This window comes from Dermacentor albipictus, chromosome 10 (assembly GCF_038994185.2).
Source record: "Dermacentor albipictus isolate Rhodes 1998 colony chromosome 10, USDA_Dalb.pri_finalv2, whole genome shotgun sequence".
Classification (NCBI taxonomy): Eukaryota; Metazoa; Arthropoda; class Arachnida; order Ixodida; family Ixodidae; genus Dermacentor; species Dermacentor albipictus.
This window is the reverse complement of record NC_091830.1, coordinates 6501862-6515696: the sequence shown is the minus strand read 5'-3', so window position 1 is coordinate 6515696 and position 13835 is coordinate 6501862. Positions and strand designations below refer to the sequence as shown.

The 13835-nt window shown below is 48.6% G+C and overlaps 2 protein-coding genes across 3 annotated transcripts in view; one reads left to right on the top strand and one right to left on the bottom strand.

Annotated features, from left to right (window-relative positions):
* Positions 1-13835, top strand: part of LOC139051043 (beta-scruin-like) — a 32248-nt gene that overhangs the window by 5013 nt on the left and 13400 nt on the right. The window lies entirely within an intron of this gene.
* Positions 1-13835, bottom strand: part of LOC139051045 (neprilysin-1-like) — a 27128-nt gene extending 13293 nt beyond the window's left edge. The window contains exons 1-7 of the mRNA XM_070528088.1: positions 13697-13835; positions 9009-9122; positions 7287-7415; positions 6712-6798; positions 3644-3849; positions 2592-2810; positions 987-1304 (exon numbers count right to left, since the gene is read on the bottom strand). Coding sequence (XP_070384189.1) covers positions 987-1304; positions 2592-2810; positions 3644-3849; positions 6712-6798; positions 7287-7415; positions 9009-9122; positions 13697-13829 — 1206 coding nt within the window. The 5' untranslated portion in view covers positions 13830-13835. The remainder of the gene's footprint in view (positions 1-986; positions 1305-2591; positions 2811-3643; positions 3850-6711; positions 6799-7286; positions 7416-9008; positions 9123-13696) is intronic.

The window sequence follows — 13835 nt, the reverse complement described above, 5'->3', positions numbered from 1 at the left end:
TCACGCGCGATAATGTTGACTTTGTGTTCATTGCATCAACACTTGGTTGACCCTTTCTTTTTTTTGAGAAAAAGGCCAGGCGGGCTGATTCTGCAAATAGCAGCCGAAAAACCGCCTTCTAGGCACCGGTATCTCGCTCGAGCCCTGCTTAGTCCAATCGAACTCGCCCCATTTGTCCAAAGTGTGCCGTACAACGTCTTTGCCTCAACATGTCTATATCTGCGGCGGTGCACCCTTTACAGGAGTATAATGAAATGTGGGCAATTTTTTATTATATTGACGCTAATTACGCCCATTCAGTTTATTTTACCTACTCTACAGCTAATGCGTGCTTCTTGTCTCGTTGAGCGCTACATTTTGATACCTGCTGCGACTTGCTACGACGCTTTGGAGGCGTGAAATACTTTTTTTCTTCTGGAAGCGGTTACGAGATAACCAGATCCCAGATGCGCCAACCCGTGTGAGGTCAGCTGAGAAGACCTCATGTTCAAAAATGTTCACGTGGTCACCAAAGCTGGCCTCGCTGCTTCCAACAACCTCGGAGTGATGCAGTACTGCATGTGTACCTTGAAAGTCGGGAAAATGAACTGGAAGGTATACTGTGCGGAAGGCCTATACATTTGCTTTAATCGGGAACCTGCGCTGGAGTTACCTATGTTGACTGAAATGGCGGCACAGCACGTCACCTTCTGCTCTGTTTCCTTTCTGGTTTTCTTAATATAGCTGGAAATATCCAAAATTCAATAGATCGGCGAATATATGCTTGATTCTAACATGACAGTTCTAATTCTCTAGAGCTGGAGTTGCTTCACTCTATGTACCGCTTTAAGTTAACGAGCGTCATCGCGTTCTTCATCGGTTCTTTCTCTCTTCAATCACTTCTTCTCTTGCGCCATCAGTAGCTTCCGCTGCGCAATGTCACCACAGTACACCTACACATGTCACATTATTGTGGAACGGAGGGAAGCCTTTGCGTGTCGCTTCACCTGCGGTCCCGGCTGCGGCGCCAGGAGCGCCGTGGCCGCGTGCTCCATGAGGCCGCGCAGCTCCCGCAGGCATCGCCGCTCGGGGCGCTGCTGGACGCCGTCTGCCGCGAGCAGCACAGATGCCGGCAGCACGGGCAGCAGCGGAGCCAGCTCGAGCGCGAGTCGCCAGGCGAGGTAGTTGTGCACCGCGGCGGGCCTGGCGTCGGCCAACAGCGGCGCCGCCTCCTCCACGTAGCCCGGCGCCGTGAGCACCAGGCTGACCGTCTGGGGTGCCGCCAGGTCTTCCAGCAGCGCGGAGAACACCTCCCGCCAGCGCCACTGCAGCGGTGCGTGTGGGCTCGTGTGACGGGCCTTTCAAGCATGCGGTTCCCGTGGCCCTGCCAGCTATTGGGCACCGTTAAGCCTTTCTTCGCTGGCACAGAGTATAAACAACGAAATCTCGATGATGCGAATTTCTCAGGACCTCGAAAAAATACTCGTATCATCCCAGTGAATTCATGCGGTCGATAAACCACAATCGAAGCGCCAAAGTAAAAGTGAGACATTCTTTAGGTATTGCGAATTACTTTCGGTAGAATGATTCTTTGGCGACTGTCTGGACCTTTATGACCAAATGTTGATCCAGTATGCACTTCGTGCTCGTTCCTTCATCTAACAAACACACACACACACACACACACACACACACACACACACACACACACACACACACACACACACACAAACACATATTCTTTAACGTGGATTCAAAGCGCGACACGTCTGCGTTTTATTACAATAGCACTTATATGAACACTCCAAACGCATTTCTGCCGTCGCTGTCGCCGTGAGGTTCCGCATAAAGTCCAAGGACCGATGAAATTGTCGTCGCGCCCCGTACGCCGTATGTGCGAGTGAAAGCGTGCGAGGGTGAGCTGGCGATCGCGGCTCAATCTCGTGCACGCAACGGAGGAGAGGAAGCGCGCCGTCTTCCGCCGCGCTCTAGGCTCCGGAGGGAAGGTAGGGAGTGGAGGGGAGGCGCTCTACTCCATCCGGCCGGGGCGCCGTATCTCGAACGCCGTTTGCGACGGGTACACAGTCCGCCGCTCGCTGTCTTCGCGGCATAGTTCACGTTGATAGCGGCTTACTCCAGCCTCAGTCGCGGCTCACTCCAACGTTTTGACAGCGAGTTTCCGCCGACATCGAATGAGATGCGTTCATGTTTGCTTGTACGCGCGTGACACCGTTGCTTGTTAATTTAGTTACTATGCCTACGTTTACAACTTTATACGGCCGATAAGACTACTACCCTTATTTCCTATATCTGCCCACTAATTTTCTAGCGCAATCGATGCTTGGTCTTTCGGCCGAAACTGCGACTTTTTTTTTTTGCTTTCCACTCCCCACGTTAACCGCCTTAATGCAAATAGGCCGGGAATTGAACTTCGGCGTGGCCGTTGCTTTATTGCTCGTTGGTTCTGATTCATTGTACGCATTCCAAACTGGTGTGTGGGGTAGTGCGAGAATCTGTACACACACCAAATGTGGACGCGCGTCGATACGGCAGATGCCTAAAAAGTGTTTCGTGCTTTACGTTTTGTGCCAGTCCCTATAGTGCGTGTGTACCTTCGCGTGTTGGGGCAGGCTGAAGATGCGTATGGTGCGGTAGCGTGGCACGTAGGCGGCGACGGGTGGGCTGGCCTTGGCCGCAGTGCGCGCCACGGTGCGGTCCAGCTCGACCAGGGCCCGGGCCACTTGGCCGTCCGGAGATCGTCGAGTCAGCGCCTGCAGCCCGGAGGCCGTCTCGTTCCAGCGCCAGCTGGCTGCCGTCGAAGGGGGATCCACCTGCAGCACCATTCACGTAGCGCGGTTTGCGGTCTTCGGCTTCACCTATACATTCTGTTCAGAAATACCGCGGTCACATTGAACCAATCAGGCGGGACTTTCATTTAACAAAAAAGAATAGATGCGCGCGATGCCAACGTTGCAATCGAACTCGAAGGTGCGCATCAAAATGGAGAGTCGTGCTAACCAGTTGAAGTTCATCGCGATGGATTCCTTTTCGAAGCTCAACAAGAAAAAAAAAACAAGAAAAGCAATAAAAAAAAAGAAACAAGACCGAGAGGGTACAGCGCTTTGTATTTTTTCGTTTATTACTCCTCCTTGTGTGTGTTGCACATGTAGCTGTTGCGTCTCAAATAGAAATATAACGTGGTGCACATCATGAGCGACAAAAAGAAAAAAAGGGAAATGCGTACATATTGCAGCAAAACAATGAAAGAACAAGTATCTGTGAACAAGTATCTTGGCATACACGTATGAAGAATTATCTTAGCGCAAATTGGAATCAGGTGTAGCGCAAGACGGGGGTGAGTGGAGATCGCTGGGAGAAACCTCCGTCCTGCAATGGGCTTAAAGCTAGGCTGACGACGATGATGAGGACAATGATATTAGCTGATACTGAAAGTTTCTATATATTGCCTAAAAGAATGTATGTACCTAATAAATTGTACCTAAATATTATAAGGTTTTGGCTACGTATGGAATATATATCTTCGGAGCCTGAGTGGTCGTTTATCTTTCGCCTTTGCGTCGCCTTTTGCCATCACATTTTGCACTTCTGAGCACTGTCAGATGGTTCTCAATACATGCATGCAGCAATTACACTCGGGGCTCACGTATATGGCGACTGCCGAGCGATTTCCGGGCGGGGTGCCCAATCGAAGGGCGACCAGGGGCCCCAAGCCGAGATGCCGCAGCAGGTGTCCGGCCAGCAGCTCAGGCGCCACGGGGGGTTCCCGGTCCAGCGGCAGCGGGAACTGGGACACACCCAAACGTTGTGCCACCGCCCACCAGGCGTCGCTGCTCTGAGCCGTCAGCAGTTCTGCGCGCGCACAGATATGTCGATCCAGTTGTATAGAGTGCTTTAGCGAAGACGTTGACGGAAATTAGCGCAAAAAAACAACAACGAGAAGTACATTTGACAGAACCTTTTTGACCACAAATGTAATGTGTTTAGCATTGAATAGCGACACGCCGTGCTGTCACCGCAGAGACGCAAGTATATTCTGATGCGTGTGTATGCAGCCGGGCCCCTTTCTCGCGCTTCCCTTTGGACACCCTGCACCAACTAGCGGCGCCGCCGCGAAGTCCGCGCGTGGCGTGTGCAAATAATCTACGTATTCAGACATCGATTGCCCGAATATACATGAAGCGGGTTCGATTCCACTCACCACCGGAGAAACTTCAAATGATTATTTTTTTAAGAGTGGAACATACCCAGTGTTCGACAGTTGGTTTCCAACCCGGTTTCCTCAACACAACCGCTTGATCGCTCTACCCATTAGACCATGGACTGCCCAGTGACCCAAGTTGGCGGAAACACGGTTAGACAGACAGACACAGACAGTGCAGATATTTCTTAGCGGGGACGTACACGCACATAACGAAGAAAGTGTCAGATGGCAGCAAAGCTTGCGGCGGAATCTTGCAATCCTGCAGTGTGATCATGACTATAACGATTACGAAACGCACTTATGCTGCACGACTCTCTCCCAAAATGGAAACAGATGTCCTAGTATCCTAGTATATCACGCACAGTGGCGGATCCAGAGGGGTGGCACTGGAGGTGTAAATACTCCCTGCGCAATGAGTATTTACTACGCATTAAGTGGGCGTATGCCCTCCGGGGGGAAACACTGCTGTAGGCGTTCCTTTTCATCCTTGTAACAGCAATATTGATCACGAATTTAAGGTCGAACAACCATTTGCACGTACTAACCTATTGCAGTTTTCGTGTCTGCACTTAGCCATTTCGGAATGGAATCATCTCCCAAGTAATATAGCTGAAATAACTGACCATATTATATTCAAACAAGCACTTAATAAAACATTCGTGAATTAATAACATTAACATTTCTTCCTGCCTTTCTTCAGATGTCATATTATTGTTTGTATAATTTAATAATTATTGGCGTATGATGTTGTCAAATTAGTAGTGACGTAAAGGTTGTATAGCATGTACTACTTCATATAAGGAAGGTCGACTTACAATGTATATTGTATATCATTTATATTTTATATCAATTGTTCTCCCCCCCCTATGTAATGCCCAAGCTGGGCCTTTAGGGTAAATAAAATGAAAAAAAAAATATCTGAGCCACACCCGAGGCATCCACATTTCCTCGTGCTCGCAGGGAGTGATGTAGTCTTACTGGCTGCCGGGGCGCTTACTGGAGGGTAGGGCTGACAGTAAGGTATTTCTGGAAGGACAGGCCGCAGTGCATTCCCATAAGGCCTGTGAACGAGGCACCGCAGTGAGTGCAGGTTGTGAAACCTGGGTATATGTCAATGTGTAGTGTGTGTGAAGTGCTGTGCTTTTCGAACGAGTGACGCTTCTGAATAACCAGGATCGCGCTTTTCTGGATGCTATAAAATTCCGCCATGTTGGCGCTCTGAACCAATCAGTGCCGACGTAACCGCCCTGTGAGCCAATCAGAACCGACAAGATGGCCGATTCTAAAAGCGTTCAGATTCTATAATAGCGCATTATGCGTAGAAGGTTGAAATAAGCGGCAACGGCAAAGGCGCCGCCATGTTGCTACCTCATTTTTGTAGTGCTAAAATGTCCAACATATGATGCGAAAACCATTTATACGTATACCACCTACGTGGACAATGTGTAAAGTTTACCACGCATATTTTTGAGGAAGATCTATGGTTATTTATAAAATTACTATGCAAACATTACGGTGCGTGAAAGGGTAAGTGCGGTCACCGATTTCATTGCGTAAGCGCCATGGGTAGCTTTTTCTATAGAGTTGATTATACTAAGTATTTGGTGGAGAGGAGCGAACGAGGCTTAGCGAAGCTAAAATTTCCATGATCAATGTTATTTGCGTACCACTTGGAACGAGGACTGGGGTACGACAGGCAGAAGCACAAACTTTCAACTGCCCGCCAGCCCTCGTTCCAAATAATGTGCAAAGAATATTCGTCATGAATTGCAACCAACTAGCCCAAACAAGTACCCTTCTTAACATTTCTAGCCGTGATTTGCGTTGTACACTCTTAGACAAAGGTACACCCTTTGGGGTGTATTTCTGCCACACAAAAATAATCGTCATCTGCCTTGCTTACGTTTCCTTTCTTGAAAACGCCGCGGCCGCTACTTTCCTGTCGGGAATGCTATGTCATGCTGATAACGCGCATGCCGTTCGTTGCTGGGAAGTACCGAACTCGCAGCGTTACAGAAAGGAAATGCGGACAAGACAGATGACGATTATTGTTGTGGCAAGATACGATCCAAAGAGTGTTGTAATTTTGTTTTAGAGTGTATTTTGCTTTATATACTTTCTGGGGTTGTAACATCTCTTCCGCAAGTCAAATCATATGGCACATGGGGGCGCTTGGCCTGGCTGGTTATAGAATTGTTCGTTGGCTGCCATGATGTGGCTGCGCCTAGCCAAGTAAGTGTGTGGCCGTATATACACCATCGCCTGCAGGTTTTCAGCGCCGCCGTCTGCTCCCAGTACACGACCACGATGCGTCTGAGGCAATATGTGTGAATAGCCAGCTGAATCATGTGTACTTCCCTCGAATAGCATCGGCAGTACTGAGTATGCTTTTGAGGCTAGCTTACGCACTTATGTCTCGGATTTTCTGAAAACATATGACCACATTAGATGAAAGCTATACGTAAGTGGTCCACATACGAAGCGACACTGTTGCGGTGACGTCTGCTCACCCGTCTTCAGGCAGCCCTGGTAGAGGGCGGCCGCTTTCTCAGTCACAGTCTGCCTGCTACGTGGCACCACCGTCGAGGACAGCAGCGCTGCACGCGCGAGAAGACACCGCGTCGTTTGCTCTTCTGTAGATCCGTTAGACGCGGTTGTAGAGAGGCTTAGTAAATGAACTCGTAGCAGAATAGTTACTATTGAGTCATCACGTTGTTCAATTTACACTTCGCTCCGTTGGCAATGTGCCGCACGAGACAGATTGTCCGCGCCAGTCACTATGTCGCGAAATGAAAACACGTATACAGCTAGCTGCGCTCAAGTTTCGCATTAGGGAGTATCGTAATCGTGGGTGATTTTTTTTTTTGCTAGCAGATCTCGATGGTTACGTTTAGGTGCAGCGTTATGTTCATGATTGGTGTCGTCAGCACTGGGAACATTCAAAGCTATGCTGCATCTCCATGGTAAGAGTGACGCCGTGAGTGAAAGCATTGCCTCCGAGATTGGGCAGCGCTATCTCGCGAGTTGCTCAATCTTGGAGGCAATGCTGAAAGGATTACGTCTTGAGAAAAGAACCCTGATGTACCGCTGAGGCGGCGCTCGTCTCCTCTTCGTAGATCTGCCGCCTGGCTGTGAGCGGCGCGGCCACATGCGTAGCGGTAGGGGTCGCGGCACGGGTTCAGGTTCCACGCGATCGAACTGTTCAGCCGCTGTCCTGCACACGTACGTGAGTCGCGTGCGTGGATTTGGTATAAGTGCACTTTCCATCGAAGTCGATCTATCTGGCTCTGTAAAATGAATCAAACCTCTGTTTACTTCACAAGTTTGGGACTCAGACATAAAGGCGCTTTAGGACCGGGCTCGACTAAAGGTCCACGCCTCGTACAAGATTCACTAGACCTAGTGGATACACCGCTAGACAACAACATTTCATTGTCCATTGTGAAAGTCTCGTCTGGGAAAGTATGTTGTGGTGTGCGAGTCGTGATCACGCTACGAAAGAGCGGTACATAATTTTCAAGAATGACAACGGGAAAAAGAAAGCGATATATCGCTGTCCTTCGCACACGCACGCACGCACGCACGCACGCACGCACGCACGCACACACACACACACACACACGCACACACACGCACACACACACGCACACGCACGCACACACACACACACACGCACGCACACACACACATAAACACACACATAAACACACACACACGCACACACACACACACTCCTGTATATATATCTTGTAGGTATATTACTATTCAAGCAAATTAACAATCGACTTCCTCTGTTCATCATCCCTCAATTCAACCTAGTGAATACTAAGTTGACAAGTTTTGCACATAATCAAAATTTTATTTGACATTCAGTTCATACCAACTATGGCAAACAAACGGCATACTTCACCGGAACCCGTCTCTGGAATACCATGCCACCGGCAATCAAAATATGTCAATCAATTGGCAAATTCAAAAAAGAACTGAAAGCTTCCCTCACACTCATCCCATATTCTGCATAATTGTGGTTACTTCCTCTTACTTCTTTTTATTGTCCCGGTCCCTAACATACCTACCTGTCCACAACCTTTTGTTGATGAAGCATCTCATCGGGGGCTGTTTGACATTGCTGAAGATGGATGTGTTTTTTTTATTTTTTAGCGTTTTTCACCCCGTAATCATTCGACAACTGCTTAGGAGTGTTGAATTACCTTTGTTTTTTACCCTGTCTAATTTTCGCTTTTGGTTTCTGTTATATAAGGCGTCGCTGCCTACCGCAGCGCCATGAGAAGGCGCGAGGTTGGAGCCGCCCAAGGGAGAGGGAAAAGAGGATGGAATAAACGCAGAGGATGAGTAATGTCTCCATTCCTGTCGTACTGATTTAATATGCACGATATAACATAATTGGCGACGAGGATTTAACAACCCATGTGCTACCGGCTTGCCCTTCACGATATAACAGTTTTCTTGTTTGCTGTTCTTTGTTTCTTCCTTTTTTTCGTTGTTGCCTGCGATGCATTTTATTGTGTTCGATAGTGGTGTTTGCTGTTTTAATTATTTTTTCTAGATTCAATACCACAGTAGGTCCCGATTCAGTCTCTGACTATGGGACCTCCTTCTGCCTACACAAATCGTGTAATTCATTTATGGCCTACATAAAACCTCTTCTGGCTCTGACCCCCCCCCCCCCCCCCTGTATCCACAAATTGTGCAGTGCTGTTTCGCACCAATGGTGTATTCCAACTATATGATGATAGCGGGGCGCAAGCTTTAATGGATGTGTTCTCGAGCGCGTGCTATGCCTCACCTTCCTGTTGGCACTGCGCCGAGGTGCAGAAGCGCAGCAGGGGTCGCCTCGGGGTCCGACGGGGCGCGGCCGGCGCGTTCGCAGGCACCCGCGCGGCAGGGGGCCGGCGGCTTCCTGCACCACGAGCATGCACAGCCGTTTCAAAAAGTCAGCTGGCCACCGAGGTGTAGTTAGTAGACCCAATGGCGACGGATCCGGCTACTTTCCGTGGTCGTAACAGGAGCCACATATCTCAGGCGATCACGTGCTATATGTCTATAGCTATAGTTCAACCTCACTATAGTCGGTGTATTTTTTTCTCCGATACGCGAATTAGAGTTCTGGGCGCTTACCAGACGTGATGACGTCTACGAAAAAACCGTGGGTAGAGTCGACAACGATAACAAGTGAGCAACTCACACCCAGCGCCAAGCGAAACGAAGAGAAGGAAAGAAAAGAAAAAGCGTATTCGTGGCACGTGCTGCGTTCTGCTAGCATGCAGTGCTGACGGGCGCAACTGCGCGTGCGCGGCGCATTCTCGGTGCACGTGCAACGGCGCGAGAGCGAGTAGCCGGAGGTGTGAAATAGGAGCGGCAAACAGCCAGCCGGGACCTTTAGCGCACGCACTCTGCGCGAGGCGTGTCGCCACTGTAGCATGGCCGATGGACTCTGGGAGTTCGGCCACCACGCATGGGATGAACTGGGCACGACCTACGCGCTAGCGGTATAGTCCAGATGGGCGCTCTTCGCCAAGGTTACGGTGCTAAGTGCAAAGCAGCGGTATGATACCGAGTATTTTTTAACTACCCGTATAGTTTTCACATGACGTCACGGATGATGCTTCTCACCCGGCTACCCGAGCATCGCGGCCACGACACGTCAGTGTACCATATTATCACGCGAGCATCGTTTTACTTTTTAAGGATGACTGTGTTTCACCGGATTATCGCTCTTATCGATTTGACGCTCTGCTCAAGACGTGCCTGTCGTGCTGTCACGTTGCTTTTTTGCGCAGCTTCTCGCCGTACTAGTATGCCCAGTTGATGGTGGCCACGACTAGGTCACTGCGAAGTATCTGCGCCACCACGGACCCATGGATGTCGTATGTCTAGGGTTCCTGTCTTGCGGCAATAGCTTATACGAAAGTTGCCTCTATGGGTTCTTGTTAATCCTATGCGCAACACAGCCCTATTTTATCAAACAGCTTACGAGCATTGGGTATAAAGGACGCTCAAATCTCTGACGCAAGATGAGATAGCGTGAAAATTACGAGGTGACATCGCTACCAACCCTTCGTTTGTGCCTGTATACTCCCACAACTTCACAATACTTCTTCAAGCGGCAAGGCTGCGCTCAGACTAAGACGGATCTCTCTCAAGAGCGCATACTGTAAGTACTTCTTTTTAGGATCCTTTTCAAGGGAGCGTCCCGGCGTCCCCTGCTACGACGTTACCTACAGGCGCTACTTGCAATGAATACACGAAGTATGTTCAGAGCGTGTTGCACGCATCCTGAGGCAGGAATAAGATAGCGCGAAGGAAAAGATAAGAAATGATGAACACTGGACCAGCGCTTACTATATCGTGCGTTCCTAACTAAATCCACAACAACTCGTCCTGTGCACCATTATATGGAGACACTTCTGATTGGGCTCTGCTGCAAAATGGACCAACATGCTCGAAATATTTTGGGGAAAATGCGTTCAAAGGTCTTCATGCTTCCGGTAGATCAAACATTTCATGCGCAGTAAGCGCATTTCATGTGCTTACTGCGCACGAAACATTAATTAGAGCCTGTTTTTATTTAATGTAGTCCAGACGCAGAATACACATTTGTGGGTTGAATAAAACAACCCACAAATTCAAAATTCATAATCTGTTCTACCTGCCGTGTGATTAAGTCGTAACTCTTCGAAGCACAGAAGCTTCTATAATGAAGTTCAATGCTATCGCAAAGAGTGGTCGGAGAGACTAAGAAAACAACGCTGAATATGAATAGCATTTCTCTGATTCCCTGAACTCCTAGTGTAACTCCCCAGAAACATTCTTAAGTTTAGAATAGAAGCTAGCCGGGCTTGTTGTTACGAACACATGCTTCAGCAAACAGCGCAAAACACGGGACACATAAAAGAGGCACACGACACAAGCGTTGCCTTCCAACAAACATGTTTACGCGCGAGCGCAGAATACATAGGCAGAGAAGCATGAGTGAAAACATAAACGACGTGATAAACATGAGAAGAATGACTTGAGGGTGCAGGTGGGCGGGTATTTCGTGAAATACTCTTGACGTACGGGAGCTCATATAGTATATTATAGGGCAAACGGGAAGTTGCATCGATGATAGCGTCCGGGAGTACGCCAACAACATAAAGCAAAAACATAGCAGCAATATTGTTCTGCATTGCAGGTCGCGTGAGTGCATCCCCTATTTTAGAAAAGTCGCTGTCATCCAAAAGCAGCTCAAATTATCCAGGCATTTGCCATCATCCAACGTGATCCTTCATCAGTTCACAATCCATCCAGTTATTAGACAAGGACATCTCGTATCTCATAATTTAACACATCTCCGCCCACCTGCAACCTCAAGTTATTCTTCTCATGCTTATCAGACCGTTTTTTTTTTTCTCACTCGTGCTTCTCTGCCCATACAAAGTGTTTCGCGTACCTTGAACCACGGATTTAAAAAAAAAAAAGAAATGTGGTTAATCACAGCTAAATGAAGCCAACTAAATATGGCTTGTCTTTATGCGGCACTCTAAATTTAAAGTATGTTTTTTTTATATTTCGCTGAATTAACTAAGGTCAATTATGCAAATTCTATAATATTGACTTGAAGGCCAGGTGCGTTTCGTTGCGTGGTAAAGGGATTCAGGAACGACCGATCCAACTTTTTTTGTGGCTACGTACTCGCTGCGTGGCGATTTTTTTCGTCGTTTAAAGAAAGCCCGCGAAATGTGAAATAAGAACACGTGACAGCGCTCGTACGCTATCGTATTGCACCGCTCTCAACCGTGCGTCGAGCCTGTCGTTTATCGGGGACGGCGGCGCTTCCTTTCCGTGCTCCACCGCCCAAGATGCTGACGCACTGCGAAGCCGATGCCTATAGGAGCCGCTCACTTCGCCACGGTCAGCGCGCACGGTTCTTTCGCGTGAACCGCGATTGGGAGCGCCGCAATGCGTAGCTCACGAGCGCAGTCACGTGGTTTCATTTCATATTTCGCCGGCTTTCTTTAAACGTCGAAAAAAAAAAATCGCCACGCAGCACGTACGTTGCCACACAAAAAAAAAAAAATGGATCGGTCGTTTCTGAATCCCCTAACGCAACGAAACGCACTTGGTCCTAAAGTGAATATTTCAAATTTTGCACCATTCATTTCAGTTAATTGACTGATTAGGCGGAATATCAGAAATACTCTAATGAGCCTGACATGACAGAAAACCATATGCCGTTGGTTTCATTCAGCTGCGACGAACCACGTTATTTAAATCCTCGGCACAAGTTACGTGAAACATACTGAAAAGATTACGCGCCAAAAAACGTGTAGCGCCCATGGCGTCGTCGTCTTTCTTGTGTGTGTTGTTTTTTGGCGCAAAATCTTTTCAGCATGCAAGATCACCGACTAGCCCAACAGTTAACTCTTCTACGTGAAGCACCCTGCATATGCCGCGCTCGCGCAAGAAACGTATCTGTTGGAAGTCATCGCCTGCGTCGTGTGCCCCATTTCTGGGTCCTGTTTTTCGTGCTGTTTGCTGAAGTATGTATTTATATGTGTACCTTCAGACATAGGGAAACGAAAATTCTGAGCTCTCTAAAAAAATAAATAAAAGCTCAATCTGGATATTATTTTTCAATATCACGATATGATTATGAGGCATACCGTAGTAGTGGACTCCGGATTAATTTTAACCAACTGGGGTTCTTTAAGTTAACGTGCACTCAATGCACTTTCCGCTCTGTTTCTGCCCGTGAGTGAGCATCATTCACTCTGAATGTCGTACCCTGAATGCGAACATTCGAGGTACGACAGAGATTGCATAGCTTTCATTTGGCTAGCAAGAAGCACGCTTAAACAGTAATGGCATAGTCACAGGGGGACTGCTCCCTAGGACTAGAAATAATATACCCTGAAGACGTCGAATACTTCTGTAAGCATAAACGAGCACGATACGTGATTAACGGTTTTTTTAAACGACCGAACGTCGAACAAGTTCGTTGGGCGTTCATTTTACTTAAAGGCAGGATAGTTTTGCAGTATACTTCTGTTCGTACATAAAAACGAAGAAGGGCGCCTAATGGTCGACGCACGACACATCATTAAACTGAGCGATAGCACGTGCATGCACAAGTCAGCCCTCGATTATGTTGCGCAAAGAATAACTGTAATGCCTAAACAGTTATTTTTCGCGAGTGGCCGTGCACGCCCACGATTGGCAGGTTGGCGCTGCCTTCGCTCGAGCATGCGCAGATGAGTTCTGCTCCTTAATTCCTTCCTCTGCCGCCGCCACTGTGCGACCTTTCACTTGATCGTCGGCGTTTGCTTGCCTTGGCGTTTTTCGTTCCTAGTTTCCGCGTTTGCACTCCTGCCTTAACGGTGACTCGAGCTTAGGATTACGCGGCTTCGAGACCTTCACCGTCCGACAGCTAGGTCAGCTAGCTCGCCGCGGCAGTGGGTGCTTGCTCGAGAAGCGCATGTTATTCGCACCCACCGGGCGAAGACGACGGCTGTGGGATGAAGGCGGACGCCAGGCAGGCGAGTACCAGCATTCCCGCCAGGCAGGCCGCGGCCACAGAGAGCCGCCGGCTCCATTGGATGCGACGGGTGTCCGAGGGTCCAGCCATGGCGGT